Source organism: Myxocyprinus asiaticus, chromosome 19 (assembly GCF_019703515.2).
Source record: "Myxocyprinus asiaticus isolate MX2 ecotype Aquarium Trade chromosome 19, UBuf_Myxa_2, whole genome shotgun sequence".
In the NCBI taxonomy this organism is placed as follows: domain Eukaryota; kingdom Metazoa; phylum Chordata; class Actinopteri; order Cypriniformes; family Catostomidae; genus Myxocyprinus; species Myxocyprinus asiaticus.
The window spans coordinates 4,548,595-4,574,590 of record NC_059362.1 but is presented as its reverse complement, the minus strand read 5'-3'; the positions used below and the strand labels follow the sequence as shown (position 1 = coordinate 4,574,590).

Here is a 25,996-nt window from a genome sequence, read left to right as displayed (position 1 = left end):
TAAAATGTGAAAAAAAAAAAAAAATTATAATAAAGAATGAGTGTTTCAAAACTTATGACCAGTTGTGTGTGTGTGTGTGTGTGTGTGTGTGTGTGTACACACACACACACACACACACACACACGTATATGTATAAATGTATGTATGCGTATATGTGTGTGTATACACTGGCGGCCAAAAGTTTGGAATAATGTACAGATTTTGCTGTTTCGGAAGGAAATTGGTATTTTAATTCACCAAAGTGGCATTCAGCTGATCACAAAGAATAGTCAGGACATTACTGATGTGAAAAACAGCACCATCACTATTTGAAAAAAGTCATTTTGGATCAAATCTAGACAGGCCCCATTTCCAGCAGTCATCACTCCAACACCTCATCCTTGAGTAATCATGCTAAATTGCTAATTCGATACTAGAAAATCACTTGCCATTACATAAAACACTGCTGAAAGTTATTTGGTTCGTTAAATGAAGCTTAACATTGTCTTTGTGTTTGTTTTTGAGTTGCCACAGTATGCAATAGACTGGCATGTCTTAAGGTCAATATTAGGTCAAAAATGGCAAAAAGAAACAGCTTTCTCTAGAAACTCATCAGTCAATCATTGTTTTGAGGAATGAAGGCTATACAATGCTTGAAATTGCCAAAAAATGGAAGATTTCATACAAAGGTGTACACTACAGTCTTCAAAAACAAAGGACAACTGGCTCTGACAAGGACAGAAAGAGATGTGGAAGGCCAGATGTACAACTAAACAAGAGGATAAGTACATCAGAGTCTCTAGTTTGAGAAATAGACACCTCACATGTCCTCAGCTGACAGCTTCATTGAATTCTACCCGCTCAACACCAGTTTCATGTACAACAGTAAAGAGAAGACTCAGGGGTGCAGGCCTTATGGGAAGAATTGCAAAGAAAAAGCCACTTTTGAAACAGAAAAACAAAAGATAAGGTTAGAGTGGGCAAAGAAACACAGACATTGGACAACAGATAATTGGAATAGAGTGTTATGGATCTTAACCCCATTGAGCTTTTGTGGGATCAGCTAGACTGTAAGATGTGTGAGAAGTGCCTGACAAGACAGCCACATCTATGGCAAGTGCTACAGGAAGCGTGGGGTGAAATGTCACTTGAGTATCTGGACAGACTGACAGCTAGAATGCCAAGGACCTGCAAAGCTGTCATTGCTGCACATGGAGGATTTTTTGATGAGAATTCTTTGAAGTAGTTAAAGAGGTTCTGACATTTTTTTTCAAATTGTAATAGTACTTTTTCATGTTATTAATGTCCTGACTATACATTGTGATCACTGAATGCCACTTTGGTGAATAAAAGTACCAATTTCTTTCCATAAGAGCAAAATCTGTACATTATTTCAAACTTTTGGCCACCAGTGTGTGTGTGTGTATATATATATATATATATATATATATATATATATATATATATATACACACACAGTGTTTTAAAATATTATTTTTCAACTGTTTGAAGTGCAGCACTTTGAGTCAACTTCTGTTGCTTTTAAATGTGCTATAGAAATAAAGTTTGACTTGACTGGCCGAAAGCTGACCTAATAGAAGAGAACGCCAGCAACGACCTGAACAAATAGCATTTTCAGAAAGTGAGAACTGCAGTGAAACCAGCTTTTCTGCAAAACTTAGCAATTTAAATGCTAGACAAAGAAAGAACCAAGTTGATTGGCTAACTGATTACATGTCAAAGTACCTACGAGCTTACACCATGTGAGTCGATTGGCTAACAGATAAGTTCAAAGAATTTGAAAGTTTTTTTTTAACAAAGTTAGCATGTAACTTTGTAAGGATGATTTCAATATTGCATTGTGTTCTGGCTTTTTTGTAATTGAGATCATCTACTGTAAGTAACAATGTGCCATTTTCATTAAGCAATAAGCGAACACGGGACAAAAATTGCTCTAAGTATTATACAGATGTGTTTCAATTGCATCTTATTACTTCATGAGACATAAACAGAATATGAAAAACTGCATTTCAATAATTACAACAGATGATCCCGATTAAAACTTGCCAAAACACAACACTGTGCATTGATGTTAAAAAATAATCCTAAATATCAGCAGTAATTTCACTTTTGAGGGGATAATAATAATTGTATTTTTACTATTTTATTATTGTGCTGAATGTCAAAGGTGACCTACTATTTGTCGTTTTAGGAAGTGTTTAAAAAGTTTGTTTATCTGCTGTCTATGCAGTTATTTTTAGGCAGATACAATTTTCACCCTAGTGTAAATACTATTTGCATTTTGTCAAGTAGTACTATTATAAAATTGTGTATAATATATAAACAAATATAGTATAATTAGAAAAACCTACAGGTCATAAACATGCTATATGTAGTATAATGGCACATATATTAAACATAAAGGGTCAGAAAATTTCAGATTCAAACTCGAGTCGCCCTCTCAAAATATTTAATACACATACTTTAACAAATAGCTGCAGTGTATGGCCAGATCCATTTACACCTGAAATAAATAATCACTATTATCTTTATTGTTCCATATACTGCAGTTAAATCAGCTAAATAATTTTAGCCCTGCAGGTTACTTAAAGAGAACATTTTCATAATTTTTTTTTTTTTGTGTTATGTCTATGATCTGTAGTATATCCTATTAACACTGTAAATCCAGCAGCCACAAAAAAACTGTGTGAAATAGACAGCCTGACTTGAATGTTTGGGTTTAAAGTTGTCTGTTACATAAATCACAGCTGAATGTAGGATGCATCAGTGGTCATATCTGGTGATTATCTCTATGTGAGATGGTCTTATGACTGTATAAGCACAAGGCTGGGCTTCTGGGAGTTTAATCAGATCTGAAAATGGCTTTAACAGTAGAAAAGAGGACTGTTGTCATTTATTAACCAGTGTTTATCCTCTGCTTGGCTGATGTGAATTTATTTATTAAATCTTTGTTTATGGCCTGTTCATTATGTAAATGGTCCTCATGCAATGGAATGTTACAAAATATAATATATATGTTGCATTGTGTCCTACTCATTGGACAAACTAGCTTGTGAAAGGAAAAGCTACACTATTCTGAAAACAACCGAACTACTCTTGCACTACTGAAAAAATGTCTTAGTGTTGCTACTTTTAGTTAGTTATTCCCCAACAGCTTGACTGATATCTGTTACAGTCTGTGTGCCTCATTTTGTGTGTCGTTTACTTGCAGAACGGCAGAACACCTCTGCATTTGGCTGCTTATAAGGGCCATATTGCTGTTGTAAGGATTCTGCTTGCAGCCGGTTGTGACCTGGATATTCAAGACGATGTGAGTAACGTTTATACCATTTTTTCTTCTGAGCTCATGTTTATTAGGCTACGTGATTAAAAGTGTAAAAAAACAAACATTTAAATCAGTCACTGAATGAGCTTTCAGAAAAGATTTATTGAAGGTGAAATGTGTATTTGTTATGTTAAAATACTTTCTCCTTTCCCGGCTTAATATATAGATACTAAAAGCAAGCAATTTGTTGGTTGATTCCCCCAAAAAGTGTAGACACTGTGACTCTGAGGCACTTTCTGAGGCCTGGGGGGGTATTCCAGAAAGCGGGTTTAGCGACTTACCCGGGTAAGGTTACTCAGAGTAAGCGGATAACCACAACTTTCGGTTCCAAGAACTGAGGTACTGGTAACTTTTGGGGTATGTTAATAACCATAGCAACTTACTCTCTAAACATAACCTGCTATTAAAAATTAAAGAAGTACATATAGTTCACATGACATACAGTAAAGTAAAATTAGCATGAACAGTACATGGTAAATACCAGTAGAATTAACCTTAAAATAAAAAATATAGTAAACCTATTGCCTATTATTATAATATTAATAGAATATTCATGTTAAAACCTATTATGAAGTTCAGTGCAAACAAATAACACAACGTTCAACCTATTAAACATTAATGTAGGCGAGAGAGGTATAATATAAATGTTGAATTAAGCTTTTAAAAAGAATTAAAAAATTAATACTTTGATTCAGTATATGTAACATCAAGCAAACTCTCAGTTCTAAACCGATGCAGATCCTGTCCCTATTACGACTGAAGACGAAATAATGCTTGAGTAAACGTCAAGTTCTGCGTTACTGAAATATGCCGCACATTTCTTCTTAGATCAGTTTCCATGGTGACTCGTGGATTCAGCGCTCTGCTGAGAATGCCTTTCTGAGTTCACCATGAACGTGCACAAACTTTGAGTGATCTAAACCAGAACAGGCATTCTGGAACCAATAACCATGAATAAGCAATGCTTGGGTTAATCAACCGAGAGGTTAGGGTTTATGTCTCAGTAAGTTAACCTTGCTTTCTGTTGCAGGAAGCTAGTTGAACAAACTCAGAGTTTTAGAGTAAGTTTCAGGTTGACAAAATCAGATAGAGCCAAACCGGTTTAGATTGGGTTCATCGATCTCAAGAAGCTCAGTATAAAAGGTTCGTGCTTAACCCTGAAGCACGAGCACATGAATGAGTGCCATTTGCCACGAACAGTCAATGTGTGAAGCTTGGAGTGAGTCGGCATGATTTACTTCTCATGAGAAATACAGTATGATTTACGTCTCCACTGAAGATCAAGAGATCATTTTGAAAGTATGAAGAATTTGAACATTTACAGAGCAAGTAGAAACACCGCTGCTATATACAGGCTTGTTAATTTTTAAATTATTAATATGTTTATTTTAAATGTGTAAGCTTTTATATTCATTTAAATTAAAAGACTTATATAATTTAATGGAATGCAAGCCATGTAAACAGAACTTACAAAACATGTCTGAAGAGTTTGTAGTCGAAAAATAGATGCATTTCTTTGCCCATCCTTATTTGTTTGGACCGGAGTACTCAGAAATCAAACAGAGAAGTGGAAAAGGCTGATGCAGCCTTTCATTTTTGGGTGAACTGTTTGTATTTGTATTGTATTGTATTCTTGTTCCCAGGGTGATCAGACAGCCGTACACAGGGCAGCTGTGGTGGGCAACACTGAGGTCATCTCGGCACTCATTCAGGAAGGGTGTGCACTAGATAGACAGGACAAGGTAAATATACTTTAATATCTCTTTCAAACATGCCAACAGAGAACAAACAGTTAATACAATAAAAATCAGATGGGTACAGTAGTTGATGTTTTTAATGATATTACTGATGTTATTTTATTTTTTTTTAAATGTTGATGATGTATTTTTCCTTTCTCAGGATGGGAACACAGCATTACACGAGGCGGCGTGGCACGGTTTCAGTCAGTCTGTCAAACTGCTGGTGAAGGCTGGAGCCAATGTTCACGCTAAAAACAAGGTAACATTCAACATCGGCATTAAATCATTTGCATGAGCAGTATATTATTTACCTCAAAATAGGAGACCGGGGCTAGTTGTCACACTTCCATGAATATTTCGCTAGGTAGGTTTATTTTTGAAACTCAGTTTCATAACAGGCACAAACCTTAACCTACTGAGACCCCTGCATGACTAATGTGTGCATTTTCCATTCCCCTTATTGATTTGTAACTAGTAGCCCCTAAGAAACATGCCCAAAAAAATGTGGACAGTGAGACTAAGTTGTCAAATTTTAAATAACACCAGGCTATAGAAAGTCAGATTTTTTTTTTTTTGTTGATTATGTTTCCAGGAGTGTTGATTATTCATGTTTTTGAGACGTTACGGACATTACATCAGAAATTAGCATAAATAATTCTGATTCAAAGTAATGGCCAGCATCATCCAATCACTGCCAACCATGTTAAAATAAAATTATACATTATAAATTCTGAATCTATGTACTGATTACCACTGTCCAGTGTCTGCCAAACATGTTGAGTGGTCCAAACATCATCTGCAGCCTGAAACTGAACCTTAAATAGGAAGTTTGGATTGAATGCACTTAGCTGCATAAAGGGCTATATAATGCTCCCTTGCTCCCTATTTAGTGAATGTGGTCACAAATGTGGTCATTGTGTTTAAAAGCATGCCTTTTCACGATAAATCGGTCACATTTTTAAAATGGCATTGGATGAAACTAGAGACTCTAAACTTTTGACTCAAATAGGTTTGAGTGTAAAAACTTAATTAGGTTTCTCACCAGATATAGTTTTGTTGCCGTTTCAACCAAACACATACTCCTGCGATTGCCGCCATGTTGTTTGGTCACATGACTCAGTGCGTCGAAAGTTGAACCCTTTACTGCCAGCACAAAGTCTCCTGAACTGAGTTCAGTCGGTTTATATGAAATTAAATTAGGCGTTGCATATAGCGAAGCCAAAGTACAATGTCCACACATGTGGACACGGGGGTCGCACGAGGTTGAAGTCTTTACTACACAAAACTACTAAACATTTTCACCTTTATTGCCCAGAAAAAAAAGATGCAGTTCATTGAGCACATGTTGATCTTTGATAAAAAATTTTGATGCCCCTATATGCCATAAGTTGTCCAATGTTACCTGACATCAAATGAGAAACAGCTACATTTATACAATAAATCAATGATGGAACAGCAAAAACGTAAAAGGTATTATACAAAATTATCAATTCATTGTTTTGGCTAGCAAATATTGTAATTAATAATTGTATACATGTATAACATTTCAAACACATGTGACAACCTGCTCCAATGAAAGCCAGTGGCGTGTGGCCAGGCCCTTCATACCCTTCAGAGGAGTGACATGAATTGAGACTGAAAAATTATTCAAACTATGAAACGTTCTTTCCCCTGTTTATTCCACAATGTTCATGCATTTAATAAATAAATGCATTAACATACAGAAAGACACAACTTCAAATACAACTTAAATTTAATGTAGACTACCTAAAATATCTTCACATTTGTTTCTCCTGACGGAGTGCAAGCGGTCTGTGATGGTACCTGGTTAATGCACTGCACACCACTGATGAAAACACAGTTCAAACTTTTGGTTAAATATACCTTCATTATATAGTTGACCCTTCTCTGAATATATACTATGATCACTTATTTACCCAACAGCAATGGAACATATATGATGATATTTGAATTTTAGTTTGAAGGACAGAATTCACATAAATATTCTAAGAGAGTTCTAAGTATTTGAAACCACTCGATTTACCAAGATCCCTAATAAAGTATACTAATTTGCTTGTGCAATCTATCAAATTGCATGTTCACTTCCTGGTCGTAGTGCGGGTGATTAAATAAGGGTAATTGTACCAAATGTAACCACTTACAACTCTCTCAAAATACCGTTTTATTTTATGTTTATATTTGATATATAGGATAGGGCATTTATTATAAATATCATTTTTAATGGATTTAAATGTATTTATACGATTACTGTTATATATCATTATACATTAAATCCCTGATATTTAGCAATAAGTTGTAAGTTAGAGCAGTTAATCTGTCTGATCATCAATTATGATTTCATATTCTACATCTAACTTTAAATATTTATAATTGTTCATGAGAAATAATTTACTATCACATTAATGCGTGTCAGTAATCCATCAGCATTGTGTGTGCTGTGTATTCTCCATTGTCAAAGTCTCGGTTTTGCCACAGTGACAACAGGATGTGTAAATCAGATCAGTACCTTACTTGATTCTTGCAGTTTCTGAAATGACTTTAGGGCATGATAAATCACTTTGTGGGAGCAATTTAATCCATTGCATTGGCACCACACTTTTTTTCCAGGGTCGCAATTAAATGCTTTATAATGTGGACTGATTCGCCGAACTGTCTAGTTCAAAGGTGTCAATCACCGCATGTAATCTCTCTCTTTCTCTCAGGCAGGGAACACTGCTCTTCATCTGGCGTGTCAGAACGGTCATGCTCAAAGCTCTAAAGTTCTGCTGCTAGGCGGCTCTCGCCCGGACAGTAACAACAATGTAAGTATCTCCTCTCCCAAAAATTTGTAATTTTTGTGGCAAAAGCTCATAAAAAAATTGGATTTCAGCAGAAAAACAAAATTGGACACACTGGGCATGGGGTGAACATAGCCTATACCTCTAAATTTCTATTTGGTTTCTGTCTTTTATTCTGATGTTTCTCTGTATGTTTGTTGCAGGTTGGCGACACGTGTCTGCATGTGTCAGCCCGCTATAATCATGTGACTGTGACCCGAGCACTGCTGGGCGCCATCTGCTCTGTGACTGAAAGAAATCACGTGAGTTCACCCCCCCCACCCACAGACCTTTTGTTTATTTGATTGAGTCTGTAACTCCGTTCTAAAACCTAGTGAGCTAGGCATCATAGGCACGCTCCAAATGAAAAGGATGTTCCAAAAGTTAGCCACTTTATGTTGGCTTATAAAATACCTAATTTTGGCCAGATTTGAGTATCGATGGGAATTTCCATAAATAAATGTTTTTTAACAGTTCTTTTAAATGAATCTGTTAAAAATAATAATAATTCAGCAGTTCTTTTATGTCATTATGTAATTACATCATCACGTGGTCCCTGACATCCCGGCATGGCATATTACATGCTCTAAAATGTTTCAATAAAGCCATTTGGTAGGAAGGCAAATGAATAGTGAAATCATTAAAAGAAAATTTTGATTGAAAGCTCAACGAATATAACTATCTGTCACCATCTAACTTTCTGAATAAATATAACACACATATACGAGAATTTCAAAGCTCATATTTTACTGGAAAACATTAAAGATCTATACATTTACACTCACTGTGCACTTTATTAGGAACACCTGTACACCTACTTATTCATGCAATTATCTAATCATCCAATCATGTGACAGCAGTGCAGTGCATAAAATCAGGTAGATACAGGTCAGGACCTTCAGTTAATGTTCATATCAACCATCAGATTGGGGGAAAAAATGTGATCTCAGTGATTGTTGGTGCCAGTCGGGCTGGTTTGAGTATTTCTGTAAATCTCCTGGGATTTTCACACACAACAGTCTCTAGAGTTTAATCAGAATGGTGGTTTGCATGACAAGAAAAAGTATAAGGCTGCTTATAACGCCTTTGACAGCACGGGGGCCCCCTGGCAGATCGACGGTCCAATGCAACTTGCGTATATTGCATATAGGGAGGACTGGCACTGATTTCTGCCTATGTAGAGCATTCTGAATCAGTCATTTACTGTATGAGGTTCCATTTAATTTGCCTGCCTTAGAAGGTAGCTGCCTGTGTAGACAGTAGATGGCAAAGCAGCTCACTAGGTTATTGAACATAGCTTACAGTCAAAGTTTCAATCAATGTAAATCTCTTGTGATGTTCAGGTAGGGGACACGGCTTTACATATCGCAGCTGCTCTGAATCACAGGAAGACCGTACGAATGTTACTGGAGGCTGGAGCTGACAGCAGCATCAAAAACAATGTGAGAAGATTTCATGCCCTTATTGAAATACTGCAGTGTGAAATGCCTGAAACGCATTCTATGCAAGTACTTAAACACAGATGCTTCTAGATATGTAAGCTCGACTTCACATGCTGATGTGTTCTGAAATACGTCGGAGCTTATTTAAATTCAAGTACTTCTCAGCATTGCTACAAGGCGGCACTATAGTGGGCATTGGCGTAAACTGTCTTCTGTGGTCCGTTTACTTTCGGGTCAGCTACTGTCATGGCGGTACAGCCGTTTGAAGAGAATCTTTCTGAGCAAGTTAGTTTAACTATGGAAATGTTTATAGCTAGCTACCTGAGACAAAATTAACCATACGTTATCTCATCAACCATATGTGCTTTATTTTATGACAACCTTGATTCTGTATTTTACTTATTTTGTATTTTTATATAATTTTCCCATACTTTGTTATCCACATCATTTTAGGCTCTTTTGAAGCTCTTTGAACTATTGGACAATGAAAATAGTTGTCTGCAATTTTTTGTTGTTGTTGATAATAATCACTTGTCAAGCCATTTCATGGGGTCATTGATAATAACACATCTGGTGTATTGGCACAGACATTATTGGCTGCAGGACTACTGTATTTTAACAATCAACTAGTCAAGCCGAGTCAAATTCGACTAGTCGTGATTGTTACCGCCATGTAATGCAAGAGTGCATGTTATGTACAACATGACCATGCTTGCTATATGTTTACGTACTTGTGTATAGTGTGTTTCTTGCCTAAATCTTTGTTGTGTTACAATAAACTAAATTTATTAGGATATACTGTAAAACGTGCCCTGAGAAACTTTCCTTAAGTTGGAATTTAGCAGGCATTTAAGCATTTATCTCTGTGTTTGTGTGTGTTGTGTGTGTTTGTGTGTGTGTGTGTGTGTGTTTGTTTGTGTGTGTGTTTCTGTGTGTGTGTGTGTGTGTTTTGGTGAAGGCGGGAGAGACGGCTCTCAATCAGGCACGGGAGAATGATAATCCTGAAGTGGCACTGCTGCTAACCAAAGCCCCACAGGTAAGACGACAAACACATACTGAACATCTCTGTACAGTAATATCAGACATAGTATAAAGGAGGAGACAGACAACTTTAAAATAATAAACCAAAATACTCAATATGGCAGCTGTAGAAATGGAAGTCTTGCTTTTCAATTAAAAGAACTAACTGGTTTTGTAATAGAGGTTGTCTTTTTGTTAACTCTAGAACATTAGTTGGACTGGCCTCACAAATACATGTAGAGAAGCAAAATTTATCATACCATTGTTGTCAGATTTTATTGGTTATTGACATACACTGATGAGCCAAAACATTATGACAACTCCCAGGTGAAGCGAATAACGTTGATCATCTCCTAATAAGGCCACATGTCAAGGTCTGAGTAGATTAGATGGTAAGCAAACAATCAGTTCTCAGTTCTCTGGAGAAAATTTCATGCTGTTCATTCTAAGATCAGTGTATCGGTTTATGGCTACTTTAAAGCAACATTTATTAATGTTTTCTATAGAGTAAAAGAATAAAATGTTCTTTGTGAACCTTAACAAGTTTCTCCTATGACATCAGATTGTAAAACCCTTTTTCTAATTGAAACTATTGTTTTTAAGAGTGCAGGCTTGGCTTATATAACTGTATATAATTTTTTTTTTAACAGATGTAAGTAAAATAATGAAATGAGAATTAGAATGATTTCAGGCTTGTTATAGTGTGTTATGCCATATTGATGATTAACCATTGTGCACTGTTTGAACATATATATTTTTTTTTTAATATATAAAAATGGTACACTTCATCTGAGTGGCTTGAGGCTTGGTTACTTTTCCTACATTTGCCATCTGAACTCACAAAAAAATTGGACTGGATTTGAAGCGACACTTGTAGTTTGTTGTCAGATTTGACAGACCATAGGAAATTAATGGGTGAACAGCCATTTTTTTAGAAATTGTCAAATAAATTCAATAATTCAGCCACAATGCAGATCACACACACAATATGAATGGGTGACACCATAACACATCCACAGTGCAGAATGCACACACACACAAATTCATTTTGTTATAACCAGTAATGAATTAGTGGATCTCTGCAGCAATCTACTGCATGTTTTTGTACCAGATGGCAGCAATCGTCCTCCAATACATGACATATTCTCATATTTTCTTCATGTTTCAACTTATAGAAGTGTTGGTTTTCACTGTAGTTAAATCAACATAAAATTGCTTATTTGCATATGCAAATTAATACTGTAATTGAGATATTTAAAGGTAGATAAGATCTAAATAGCATAAAATCCTCCCCAAAAATAAACAACTTTAGTGTTTTTACTTTATTGAAATGATTGTTATTACATTTCTTTCGTAAAAATAAAAATAATTAAACTTTTATTGCTGATTCACATTTGTATTTACTCGCAGAGCTTCAATCGTGGACGGACTGTGAGGAAGAGGAGGGACAGGATGAAGACTGAGGGTCGAGCCCAGTCAGTCCCACGTGACGAGATGATGCAGAGAAAGGTAGAGGAGCAAACAGACCCTCAACAACACAAAAGCAACACTTCTCTCTGTCACACAAACAATCATTACAATACAGAATGAGCAACTGTACAAGAAGAGGCAAACACACATGTGCTCAAACACACTGTTGTAGTAGATTCATGCAAGTAATAATAATTCTCAACTGACTGTTGAATTATTGAAAATTAATACATACTCCTGAGGAATTCAAGAATTCAATATCGCCATATCTAACACGTTATTGTCAAAAAAGTATTAATTTGACAGTTTGACAAATTAATCTAAACAATTATGCAAAGTTAATCATTTGACAAATAAAACTGATTTAGAGTTTTACAGTCCTGGGCAAACTCAGCATTGTTCTGCAGTTAAAGTGTCATGTTTTATTTGCTTTATCACACATTTGGAAAGATTACACAAACTATAATGTTTCCAGTTTGTGTTCTTTAATGGAAAAGTCTTTTTTTACGTCATTGCCCATTCCACATTAGCCACATTTCCACTATTGGACCAAATGAGGGCATGCTAGAGTGTGCCATGGCCAGTTACGTTCCCAAAGTGCTTTTGGGCCGCCGATTACCCTTGGGCCAAAGAAGGCCAACTGGTAATTGAGGTGGGGTCAATTTCAAAGGCGGAGTTTTGCTGAGTCAGGTCAGAGGTTTTAGCACCAAGATACTCATTTCCCAATTTTTAATATCTAGCTACCAGCTTACCTCAACAGATCAACGGAGAATTGTCAGTACTGGTCAGTAGATGAATCAGGGCTCTTCTGAATATTTGGACTGAAGGAAATGTGTAACGTCGGATTGACGTCGTCTGCTGAAATAAAGAAGTGATTAAGTTGTCGACAAACTTGCCAAGTTGTGTATCCAGCACACAACAGTACAGGTTCGGGAAAATAAAAAAATATATAATATAATTGGCCCGATGGTGGGAATGCAGATTAATATTGGTTTGACCACTCGAGGTCCAAGGCTATTCGCGCCGGCTGACTAGTTGATAGCCTTGGCTCGCTCTGGCCCAAATATGGAAAGGTGGCTATTGAGTGTGAGCCCGCAGCTTCGCAGTTTTCTGCAGAATTTAAACACCCGTTGTTCTTGAAGTTTTACATATTCTTCGTCCATTGTGTGTTCTTTGATTTTGCTGTTGCTGCCAATAACACTGTATTACTCAGTATAATAATGACAGATTTTCTTCATTTTAGGTGAACTGTTCCTTTAACCCTTAAATGCATACCTCCGGTCTTTAGTGTCCCAGGACCTCACTTCACCCCCTTTTATCTCATCCATTTTTTATTTATTTTTTAGTTATGCACATAGTATTCCTCCACCTTTCTCCTATGAATAATGTAACAATAAAAATATTTTTTTTTTCTAAATTCTTAATTACCAGTACTAGTAGTGTACTGTAATATGTAATAGTGATATGTAAGGGTGTTACTATATATATATATATATATATATATATATATATATATATATATATATATATATATATATATATATAAATATACATATATTACACGGATCAGCCACAACATTAAAACCACCTGCCTAATATTGTGTAGGTCCCCCTTGTGCCGCCAAAACAGCGCCAACCCACATCTCAGAATAGCATTCTGAGATGCTATTCTTCTCCCCACAATTGTACAGAGTGGTTATCTGAGTTACCGAAGACTTTGTCAGTTCGAACCTGGCCATTCTCTGTTGACCTCTCTCATCAACAAGGCATTTCCGTCCACAGAGCTGCCCCTCAATTTTTTTTTTTGGCACAATTCGGAGTAAATTCTTAAGGCTGTTGTGTGTGAAAATCCCAGGAGATCTGCAGTTACAGAAATACTCAAACCAGCCTGTCTGGCACCCTCAATCATTCATGCAATTATCTAATCAGCCAATCGTGTGGCAGCAGTGCAGTGCATAAAATCAAGCAGATACGGGTCAGGAGCTTCAGTTAATGTTCACATCAACCATCAGAATGGGGAAAAAATTTTATCTCTGTGATTTGGAGCGTGGCATGATATTTGGTGCCAGATGGGCTGGTTTGAGTATTTCTGTTCAGTTGGCACTGTTTTGGCGGCACGAGAGGGACATGCACAATATTAGGCAGGTGGTTTTAATGTTGCGGTTGATCGGTGTGTGTGTGTGTGTGTGTGTGTGTGTGTGTGTGTGTGTGTGTGTGTGTGTGTGTGTGTGTGTGTGTGTGTGTGTGTGTATATATATATATATTAGAGCTTGACCGATATGGGATTTTTGAGACCGATACCAATTTTAGAGAGGGAAAATTCACCGATTACCGATATGGTGGCCGATATAGTTATTTTTTGAGCTGGAATGAAAACAGACCTTTTCTATGTGGATTTTGCACCGATTTTGCACCAATATGACTATGCAAAGGTACTCAGAAGGCTGCTTTCTTAAATATTTTTATTAAAGAATATTTGTTGTTATTATTATACATTGTCAACAAATTCTAGAAATTAACACTGAGAAAATAAAGAATAAAAACAATACAATAAATAGCTAAATTAACATCAGAACTGTATGTTTAGTATAAGTCAGTTGCTGTCCATTAAAATAAAGAATAAATAAAAATAAAACAAATAGCTAAATAAACATCAGTACTGTTTAGTATCAGTCAAATGCTGACTATATTAATACTGCAGAGTCAAGATAAACAGATAAGCAGCGGTGTTACACCGTATTCTGCTATACAAGTTCAGGGGAAACTTTCAACGGTGGAAAACCAGACTTCTAAATATTACATTTTATAAATGCAATGACTGGAATTGTTTGGTTGAAGGGGGTACCAAACTGTGAATCCTGAACAAAACAATTAGGTGAATACATGTTTACTCATTAGCTTCCACTCAGCTGACAACAATGAAAGTAGATACGTGCTTAGCTAGTTAGCTATAATCTCGTTGTCACGGAGAGTAAAAGACAGACTTTGTTTATTTTACTTTCCAGCATTGTATCTCACCAACTAGGTAACAACATAGCATGAAATCAACACTCATCAGACACAATCCACCACCGCACCGTTGTCTGTTGAGCTGCAAAAAGATGCTCTGATGTTTACCTTTCAATCTGCTACATTACTTAATGCACTGACAAACTATAGCTGGCTAACAGCAAACAGACATGAGTGACATGGTTGTCAGGGACAAGGTTAATGTTTTATTAGTTATATTGAAAAGGGAAAATTATAATTGTTAAGTTTCCAGTATGTATTTCACAAACTAGTTAACTTACTGAGACACCGCTCAACTCCGCCCTGTCTGCAGAGCCACCGTCAGCTCAGCTCTGTAAACAGTGGAGTCAGAGCACGCTCTGCTGGACAAACTACGCTATGACACCAGTTCTGAAGCAATGTTTTCTGCATTATATGTTCTGAAAAAAAGTTTTCATATCGGCGCATATCGGTAAAATATACGCCGATACCGATATATCGGTGAAAGGCTAATATTGGCAGATAATCGGTCTGGCACTAATATATATATAAATATATATATATATATATATATATATATATATATATATATATATATATATATATATATATATATATACTGTATATACACTGATGAGCCAAAACATTACGACCACCTGCCTGATATGCTGTTGGTCCTCCACTTGCCGCAAAAACAGCGCCAACCCACCGAGGCATAGACTCTACAAGACCTGAAGGTGTCCTGTGTTATCTGGCACCAAGACATTAGCAGCAGATCCTTCATGTCCTGTAAGTTGCGTGGTGGTGCTGCTGTGGTTCGGACTTGTTTGTCCAGCATATCCCACAGATGCTCAAACTATAGTTTTGGCAAGTCATTTAGGACATCTACTTTGTGCATGACACGAGTAATTTTTCCAACAATTGTTTACAGACAGATTGTTTCACCTTTAACTGACTATATCATAATTCCAGTGGGTCAGAGGTTTACATACACTTACATACAAGTTAACTGTGCTTTTAAGCAGCTTATTAGCCAATTAGCTTCTGAGGTGTACTGAATTGGAGGTGTACCTGTGAATGTATTTTAAGGCCTACCTTCAAACTCAGTGCCTCTTTGCTTGACATCATGGGAAAATCAAAAGAAAACAGCCAAGACCTCTTTTTTGTGGACCTCCACAAGTCTGGTTCATCCTTGGGAGCAATTTCCAAATGCCTGAAGGTACAACGTTCATCTGTTCAAACAATAGTATGCAAGTATAAACACCATGGGACCACGCAGCCTTCATACCGTTCAGGAAGGAGACGCTTTCTGTCTCCTAGAGATGACCGTAGTTTGGTGCGAAAAGTGCAAATCGGTCCCATAACAACAGTAAAGGACCTTGCGAAGATGCTGGAGGAAACAAGTAGGCAAGTATCTATATCCACAGTAAAACGAGTCCTATATCGACATGACCTGAAAGGCTGTTCAGCAAGGAAAAAGCCACTGCTCCAAAACCACCAAAAAAAAGCCAGACTACAGTTTGCAAGTGCACATGGGGACAAATATCTTGTCCACTTGTCCAGTTAATGAAACAAAAATTGAACTGTTTGGCCATAATGGCCATCGTTATGTTTGGATGAAAAAGGGTGAGGCTGGCAAACCGAAGAACAACATCCCAACCGTGAAGCATGGGGGTGGCAGCATCATGTTGTGGGGGTGCTTTGCAGGAGGGACTGGTGCACTTCAAAAAATAGATGGCATCATGAGGAAGGAAAATTATGTGGATATACTGAAGCAACATCTCCCGACATCAGCCAGGAAGTTAAAGCTCAGTTGCAAATGGGTCTTCCAAATGGACAATGACCCCAAGCATACCTCTAAAGTTGTGGTAAAAATGGCTTAAGGAAAACAAAGTCAAGGTATTGGAGTGGCCATCACAAAACCCTGACCTCAATCTGATAGAAAATTTCTTGGCTGAACTGAAAAAGCATGTGCGAGCAAAGAGGCCTACAAACCTGACTCAGTTACACCAGTTCTGAGCCAAAATTCAAACAACTTATTGTGAGAAGCTTGTGGAAGGCTACCCAAAATGTTTGACCCAAGTTAAACAATTTAAAGGCAATGCTAACAAATACAACAAAGTGTATGTAAACTTCTGACCCACTGGGAATGTGATGAAAGAAATAAAAGCTGAAATAAATCATTCTCTCTACTATTATTCTGACATTTGACATTCTTAAAATAAAGTAGTGATCCTAACTGACTTAAGACAGGGAATGTTTTCTATGATTAAATGTCAGGAATTGTGAAAAACTGAGTTTAAATGTATTTGGCTAAGGTGTATGTAAACTTCTGATTTCAACTGTGTGTGTGTGTGTGTGATATATACAGTATATATATATATCGCTTCAATAGATAATATTTTTATTTCAAATGTATACAAGTTTAATATCACAGGATATCTATTTCTTTTATTATATAAGACAAATGACAGCTAAATTCATAAAAATGAGTACAATATCATGCACAACAATAGTGAATTATCAGTATCCCATATGAATGCACACACAGTTGTGGCCAAAAATATTGGCACCCTTGGTAAATATGAGAAAAGAAGTCTGTGAAAAATATATCCTTATTGTTTATCCTTTTGGTCTTTCATTCAAAATATTCACAAAAATCTGTCCTCAAATTGATATCAAACAATTCCAAACACAACACAAGTTTTATCAAAAAACAAATATTTTTGTCAAATATATGTGTGACACAATTATTGGCACCCTTGTATTCAATACTTTGTGCAACCTCCCTTTGCCAAGATAACAGCTCTGAGTCTTCTCCTATAATGCCTAATGAGGTTGGAGAACACATGGCAAGGGATCTGAGACCATTCCTCCATACAGAATCTCTCCAGATCCTTCAAATTCAGAGGTCCACGTTGGCAGATTCTCCTCTTCAGTTCACCCCACAGGGTTTCTATCAGGTTCAGGCAATGGGACTGGGATGGCCATGGCAGAACCTTGATTTTTGTGGTCAGTGAACTGTTTTTGTGTTGATTTTTATGTGTGTTTTGGATCATTGTCCTGCTGGAAGATTCAACCACAGCCCATTTTAAGCTTTCTGGCAGAGGCAATCAGGTTTTGATTTTTTTTATCAGTTGGTATTTGATAGAGTCCATGATGCCATGTATCCGAACAAGATGTCCAGGACCTCTGGCATAAAAACAGCCCCACAACGTTAAAGATCCACCACCATATTTAACCGTGGGCATGAGGTACTTTTCCATATGGCTACTAAACTTATCTCTGGTGTTTACTGCCAAAAAGCTCTGTTTTTGTTTCATCTGACCATAGAACCCAGTCCCATTTGAAGTTCCAGTAGTGTCTAGCAAACTGAAGACGTTTGAGTTTGTTGTTGGATGAGATCATAGGCTTTTTTCTTGAAACCTTCCCAAACAACTTGTGGTGATGTAGGTGATGTCTGATTGTAGTTTTGGAGACTTTCTGACCCCAAGACCCAACTAATTCCTGCAATTCTCCAGCTGTGATCCTTGGAGAATTTTTAGCCACTCGAACCATCCTCCTCACCATGCGTGGAGACATTATAGACACACGTCCTCTTTCAGGCCGATTCGTAACATCTCCAGTTGATTGGCACTTCTTAATTATTGCCATGGTGGTGGAAATGGTATTTTCAATGCTTTAGCTATTTTCTTATAGCCACTTCCCATTTTGTGAAGCTCAACAACCTTTTGCTGCACATCATAAATGTATTCTTTGGTCTTACAAAAGGATAAACAATAAATACATATTTTTCACAGCCTTCTTTGCTCATATTTACCAAGGGTGCCAATATTTTTGGCCAGTACTGTATATATATATTATACATGCTATTTATTCCTCGAGGTTGCACTCCGTGATGTCAGTGATTTACTTGATTTAAATTAACATTCCTATTAGACGTTGAAACAACGTGGAAGTAAACTATATCAAGTACAACACATGAACAGTATGATTTGGCTATTGACATTTAGGTGTTTTACTGAAATTCTGAATGTTGTATGTCTATTTGGACTCAATAAGTGCCTGAGAAAATACATACAGTATGTGTAGCTTATGTGTAAATTTTCAGTGTGGAAGCAATGTGTAACACAGACTCAGGCTGAGTGGGATCCATATGCAGTTTATTAAAACACGAGTTCAGAGTACAGACAAGCGTGGGTCAAATAACCAAGGCAACCAACAATATCAGAGGCAGGGCAGTAAACGAGGTCAAACAGGCAGAGGATTGGGACAGGCAGCAAACAGCAATAGAGAATGTGAAGCTACGTCACGCCGCGTTGCATGCTGGGGCGGCGCCACCCTCGGGTGGATCACGCTCTGCTAGTGTTAATACCGGAATTATATGGAGAAGGGAAAATGTGTATTTTGTTTATTTTATATTTGTATTTTGTTGTATTTTATTATATTTTTATTTATGATTAACAGGTATTTGTTTTGCTTATTGTTAGGTAATTTTATAAAAAACATATTTATTATGCAATTTCGTGCTCATTAAATCCTTGTTTTTGAAGAAATAAAAATTTGCTCATGTCATTTCAAATCTTTATCATGTTCAATTCATATATAAAAAGTTGTTTCACAAACAATAGAAGCAAGGCATGTAAAAACATTTTAGACAAGCATTAAAGAATCTTTTCATTAAAAACACTTATTATTGTAAAAACTGATCAATGTAAAGCAGGCAAATTCACAGGACTACAGTGTACTTTTAAGTAATCATATTACAACACTTGGACACATGTTTGCCAGAGCACAGCAAACTAACAATTTTGTCTAAAAATGTCACATTCTCATCCTCACATGGCAGAATCATACTGATAGGAATAGTTGAAGACAGGATTTTATATTTGTTGCGTACAACACCGATAATTCTCTCCACATGGATTCTGAGGTGTGCAATGCATCTCGTGTCCTCCACATCCTTTGCTTCCAACTGATGTTGCCCCTTTGTAAATGCTGGTATTTTACTTCAGCACACATCAATCCCACACTCTCTTTTATGTCAAACCCTCGATCCACTAATACTGTGTCACCTGGTAGTAGTTTGTCTAGAAAACCACATTCTCGGTTATTCGTTTGTCACTAATGTGCCCACCCCACGTAATGCATATGAGGTATTTCAGTGTGTGACTGTGTTTGTAGTTTGAAAATGTTTGTGCCCTTGCCTGGGTAGGGTTGCACCAGCTGTGCATAAGTTCTCATGTAAGTTGGGATGTAAAGTTCACACTAAGGGCTAAGTAACTACTAGTTAGTTTGTAACTGAGTCAGTGCTTAATTTGGTTGCACCACCTGTTCTTAGGGCAAGACTTAACTAGTAGGTTGTAAGCTCTCCGTAAAGTAATGCGTAGTCACATAATATGACGTTTACCTGTATTGATTGTACACAGAAGTGTTAAAAAGCCATGAACTTCAATTTGATCTTGTTACGGTTGATGTTCACACCTCGTTTGCTCACGTAACTGTCAGCTGTAATAAATTATATCCCCATTAAAATACGATACGTAATAAAAATAGATTTGATAAATAGTACATTTGCACTGTGTAAATAACAATATATAGGAAATGTATCTAAAATAAATAAAGGGTGATAAATACTAATACAACAGGCTGGAAAAAACAGACATTTATTCATTTTAATATCCTTTATATATATTTTGAATGTTTTGAAACTTGACACCGGGCGACGCATCCTGAAAACTGCACCATTAGATCGGTTTCATGCTGAAGAGCCACTTAAAAGTATGTTTTATTCTCTCTCTCCTAAATATAGAGTGTAAATGTCAACATCCTAATGTATGTCGAAATGATTGATGCCTGTCACACAAAACATGAGCTCATTGATGTTATAAAATATCTGTCTGCTTTTTATTCCATCTGTTACTCCTGGTCGGAGACTTCCGTAAATATTTAGTTTATACGTAGGGTTACGTCCTACCTAAATTTAATGGTGCAAAGCTCAAATATTTAATAGTGCGTAAATTGTGACTTAGTGCCCATTTAAGGCACAACTAGGCTAAGTTGTAATTTACGCAGAGCTGGTGCAACCGGCCCCTGGAGATTTGATGGTCTTTCTATAAAAACGTCAAAGCAGTCCACAATGGCAGCAACACGATTTCCAAATGTCTCCACAAACTGGTGCGGCATACTGACTCGCAAACTCTCCCTGTCTGGCCAATGCACTAGTGGAGACAAGCATGAGTACAAAACACTCACCGTTTCCTTAAATGCAGCACTAACAGTTGCTCGGTGCACACTAAATAGATGGGCGATGTGCTGGATTGGCAGATCCAATCTCAGACGCATGAAGGTAAGAAGGATCATCTGAAAAGGTGTCAACTTGGTGTCTTCTTTCCTGAGGCAGAAATGGCATTATATGGCACAACAAAACCTGAAAAATGGCATAGCTTGGAAGTCCAGTGTAATATTTTACTTTATCATCCTTAAAAAAAATTGTCTGTGATTTTGCATTTATCAAGTTCATGCTTCAGCTGCCTGTTTTCCTCTAGTAGACGGTTTATTTCATCATGCCTGGACTCGCAGAGCTCACATTCCTCTACAATGTGGTCATGAGGATTTTGTGCCATGTCATCTTCCTGCCGTGCCCTCTCCTCCACGTCCTGTTATCTCACCTCCTCCGTTTCCTTGTTGTATATTTGTTAACAAAGAGTTAATGTGTCAGCAAAGTGTTATACCATGTTTTTTTTTACTGAACTTTCAAAATTAAAAAATTCAGCAAGTTCTCAAGACATTTCACAATTTTCACATTTTGCAAGTACAATTTGAAACAGCAATAACTAAATAAAAAAACAAACACACAAAAAAAACTATTGAAATTAAAATTAAAGGGCATCACAAACATGTTAAATTCATTTAACAGAGGCACAGTTCTATGGGCTTTTTTATTTAAAAACTTTATAGATTCTAAATAAACTTCAAAGGCTGTTGGAAAATGAGCAAAGTTGGGATTTGAGTTACTACATTTAGTCTGATGAATATAAAATTGTCCTAATAAAAACAAATAGACTATTTTTCTTTTGGAAAAGTCATATTCATATACTATTTAATGTCAGTTATTGTCATGTTATTTGATAAGCAATAAAATAACCTCTTCCTGTTGTACCTCTTCCTCTTCATATGCCGCCTCCTCCTCTGCTTCACTTCGAACCCTGTCCTCCACTTTCTCTCCTGTCCTAACACCAGACCTCTCATATCTCCTTAACTGACGTGCAAACCTGTTTTTGTCTGTCGGTTTCACTTCATTGCGGCCCAAAAGCAAGCATTTCATATGCTGTTGTCCTGTAAATACAGCAGTTTCATAGTTTATACAAGCTGATGGGAATCTTTATATAAAAAAAACAGCATCTCATGCAGGCAGAACTACTAAATGAAATGAACATATGCTGTGGTTTTACATTTGCCTGTTTTTTTTAGATTTCACCCATTACTACACTCGCACACAAACCTATGCTTACACTTCACATGCCGTCATAACACGTTTTTGAAGAAATATATTGTACAATTAAGGTCAAAATTACACACCACGGGACTCACCTGATTGAAAATGCAGAGAACACACTCTTATTGAAGCAGAGATGTTGCAATAACTAATGCCTTTTCGTCTTGCTGCCTCTATCCACGCCATGCGACGTCTTCTCGTTACCTCCTCAACATGCTTTCCTTTGCGTTGTTTACAAGTCAGAAGTTCAGTTTATTTCCTGAACGATCATGTGACTTGCTATTGCAGTTTTTAATGCAGCAGGAATGACCTACCATGGTGATATTATCAAAAAGAAAATGAAAACACCGCCGTAAATATATATATATATATATATATATATATATATATATATATATATATATACATCATGATGGCGCCACAGATGGCCGCCTCGGTGTGGAGCGCTTCTATTGTTTTGTTGTTTTTGTTTGTTTGTCCTGTGTTTAGTAATCCTTTTCCAGTCAGTTTTACCAGAGACGAACTGCTGAACATTCAACAGCATATACCAGTCAATCTTTTACCAGATTTTGAATATTCTGACGTTTTGTTTGACATTTTAGTCTGAGGCGCGGCTGTGTTGTTTAAACGCGCTATGAGACGCAGGCGAGGGAGACGAGCAGGCGCGCTGGTCAAGCTCCATCGGCGGGGCTTTCGAACAACGCTGCCAAGCATTCATCTTGCGAATCTCCGCTCTCTTCCTAACAAAATGGACGAACTACATCTCCTCACCCACACAAACAAAGACTTTTCAACCTCTGCTGCCTTCTGCTTCACAGAAACCTGGCTGAGAGAAGCCATTCCGGACAGCGCGTTACATCTACCGGGCTTTCAGAAAACGAGAGGCAGTGGAACATGCTTTAACATCAATGAAAGTTGGTGTACAGATGTAACAACGTTAAGGAAGATGTGCTGTCCTAATTTGGAAGGGCTCTTTATTAACTGTAAGCCTTTCTACTCGCTGCGGGAGTTTTCCTCATTTATTCTGGTGAGTGTGTATATTGCGCCAAACATGTGTTTGAATGCCGAAAGCTGGCTGATCAAATCACAGACACAGAACAACAATATCCAGACTCAGTTATTATTATTCTTGGGGATTTTAACAAAGCAAATCTCATACGTGAACTGCTCAAATACAAACAGCACATTACATACCCAACCAGAGACAGAAATATACTGGATCACTGCTACACAACAATAAAGGATGTGTATCGCTCTGTCCCTAGAGCAGCTTTGGGACTCTCTGATCACTGTCTGGTTCATCTTCTTCCAACCTACATACTGCTAAGCCTGTAGTAAGGACTGTAAATAGATGGACCAACGAAACAGAGCTGGAACTACAAGACTGCTTTGGCTGCACTGATTGGAGTGTTTTTGAGGCTGCAGCCACAGACCTGGACCAGCTCACAGATACTGTTACGTCATATATCAGTTTCTGTGAGGATATGTGCATTCCTACTATGACTTATTTAACATTTAACAACGACAAACCATGGTTTACAGCGGAACACAGGCAGCTTCGTCAGGCCAAAGAGGATGCTTACAGAGTTGGGGATAAAGTCTTGTACAATCAGGCCAGGAACACACTGAATAAGGGAATCAGAGTGGCTAAAAGAAGATACTCTAAGAAGCTGAAAAACAAGTTTTCCGCTAAGGACCCTGCATCAGTGTGGAGTGGCATGAAACAACTTACGAATTACAGGACCCCTACCCCCAACCCTGTGGTGGACCAACAACTGGCTGACGACCTGAATGTGTTCTACTGTAGATTTGAAAGGCACAATCTCACACCCCACACCCATTCTGACCTTCAATTCACACAAACACCAACACCTCCTGCAACCCCCCTCCTCCCCCCTCCTGCTACTCAACCAACACTTAAGATCTGTGAAGATGATGTGAGCCGTGTCTTTCGAAAACAAAGGATAAGGAAAGCACAGGGCCCAGATGGCGTTTCACCTTCATGTCTTAGATCCTGTGCTAACCAGCTGGCCCCCATCTTCACACAGATCTTCAATAGATCACTGGAGCAGTGCGAATCCCATGCTGCTTCAAATGTTCCACTGTCATCCCCATCCCAAAGAAACCAAAAATCACAGGACTTAATGACTACAGACCTGTCGCCCTGACGTCTGTGGTCATGAAGTAATTTGAGAGACTGGTGTTGGCCCACCTGAAGGACATCACTGGATCCTTTCTAGATCCCCTTCAATTTGCTTATCGAGCAAACAGGTCTGTGGATGATGCAGTCAGCATGGGATTGCATCATATCCTGCAACATCTGGACAGACCAGGGACATATGCAAGGATCCTTTTTGTGGACTTCAGTTCGGCTTTCAACACCATCATCCCAGCTATTTGCCGGACTAAATTACACCAACTCTCTGTTCCCACGTCGTGGACAGACAGGCAGCAGCTTGTGAGACAGGGGAAATTCACTTCCAGTACCTGTACAATCAGCACTGGTGCCCCCCAGGGATGTGTGCTCTCCCCACTACACTTCTCCCTCTACACCAACGACTGCATCGCCAAGGACCCCTCTGTCAAGCTCCTGAAGTTTGCAGATGACATCACTGTCATCGGCCTCATCCGAGATGATGATGAGTCTGCATACAGAAGGGAGGTTGAACAGCTGGCTGTCTGGTGCAGTCAAAACAATCTTGAGCTGAACACGCTCAAAACGGTGGAAATTACTGTGGACTTTTGGAGGAACCTCCCAACACTGTGCCCCCTCACCATTCTAAACAGCACTGTGGCAGCAGTGGAGTCATTCAGGTTCCTGGGCACTACCATCTCACAGGACCTGAAATGGGAGACCCACATTGATTCCATTGTGAAAAAGGCCCAGCAGAGGTTGTACTTCCTTCGCCAGTTGAGGAAGTTCAACCTGCCACAGGCGCTGCTGATACAGTTCTACTCAGCAGTCACTGAGTCTGTCCTCTGCACTTCAATAACTGTCTGGTTTGGTTCAGCTACGAAATCAGACATCAGAAGACTACAAAGGACAGTTCGGACTGCTGAGAGGTTTATTGGTTGCCCCCTGCTCCCCCTTCAAGAACTATACACTTCCAGAGTGAGGAAGAAGGCTGGAAATATCACTCTGGACCCCACTCACCCTGCCCACTACCTTTTTGAACTGTTGCCTTTTGGCCGACGCTTCAGAGCGCTGAGCACCAGAACCGTCGGGCACAGGAACAGTTTTTTCCCCCAGGCTGTCCATCTCATGAATTAGTTAAAACTGCCCCTTTGAGCAATAATTAATGTGCAATACACAGCTTAGTCTTTTTATATTATCCAACACATCCTGCCTCTTCTGCTATTACATTCCCTTGCACTGTACATAACCGATTTGTATTTAGATTTGCACTACGTATGTGTATGTGTGTGTGTATATATGTATGTATATGTATGTGTATATATATATATATATATATATATATTCATATGTGTATATATATATATGTGTGTGTATATGTATATATGTGTGTGTATGTGTATATATATTGTCTATTGTGTATTCTATATATACTTTTTTCTTTTCAATATTGATCTATTTTTTAATTAAATTTTAATTACTTTTAAAAAAATAAGTCTTGTTGCTGTGGGGGGGCCTGGGTAGCTCAGTAGTAAAAGACCCT

General features: G+C 37.8%; 2 protein-coding genes across 7 annotated transcripts in view; both read left to right on the top strand.

Annotated features, from left to right (window-relative positions):
- pcmt (protein-L-isoaspartate (D-aspartate) O-methyltransferase) overlaps positions 1-25,996 on the top strand; it is a 623,660-nt gene that overhangs the window by 429,534 nt on the left and 168,130 nt on the right. The window lies entirely within an intron of this gene.
- ankrd6b (ankyrin repeat domain 6b) overlaps positions 1-25,996 on the top strand; it is a 72,226-nt gene that overhangs the window by 33,517 nt on the left and 12,713 nt on the right. For all 6 annotated transcript variants that reach the window (XM_051644840.1, XM_051644839.1, XM_051644837.1 and 3 more), the window contains 8 exons: positions 3,212-3,310; positions 4,969-5,067; positions 5,225-5,323; positions 7,788-7,886; positions 8,066-8,164; positions 9,245-9,343; positions 10,302-10,379; positions 11,774-11,872. In XM_051644840.1, coding sequence (XP_051500800.1) covers positions 3,212-3,310; positions 4,969-5,067; positions 5,225-5,323; positions 7,788-7,886; positions 8,066-8,164; positions 9,245-9,343; positions 10,302-10,379; positions 11,774-11,872 — 771 coding nt within the window. The remainder of the gene's footprint in view (positions 1-3,211; positions 3,311-4,968; positions 5,068-5,224; positions 5,324-7,787; positions 7,887-8,065; positions 8,165-9,244; positions 9,344-10,301; positions 10,380-11,773; positions 11,873-25,996) is intronic.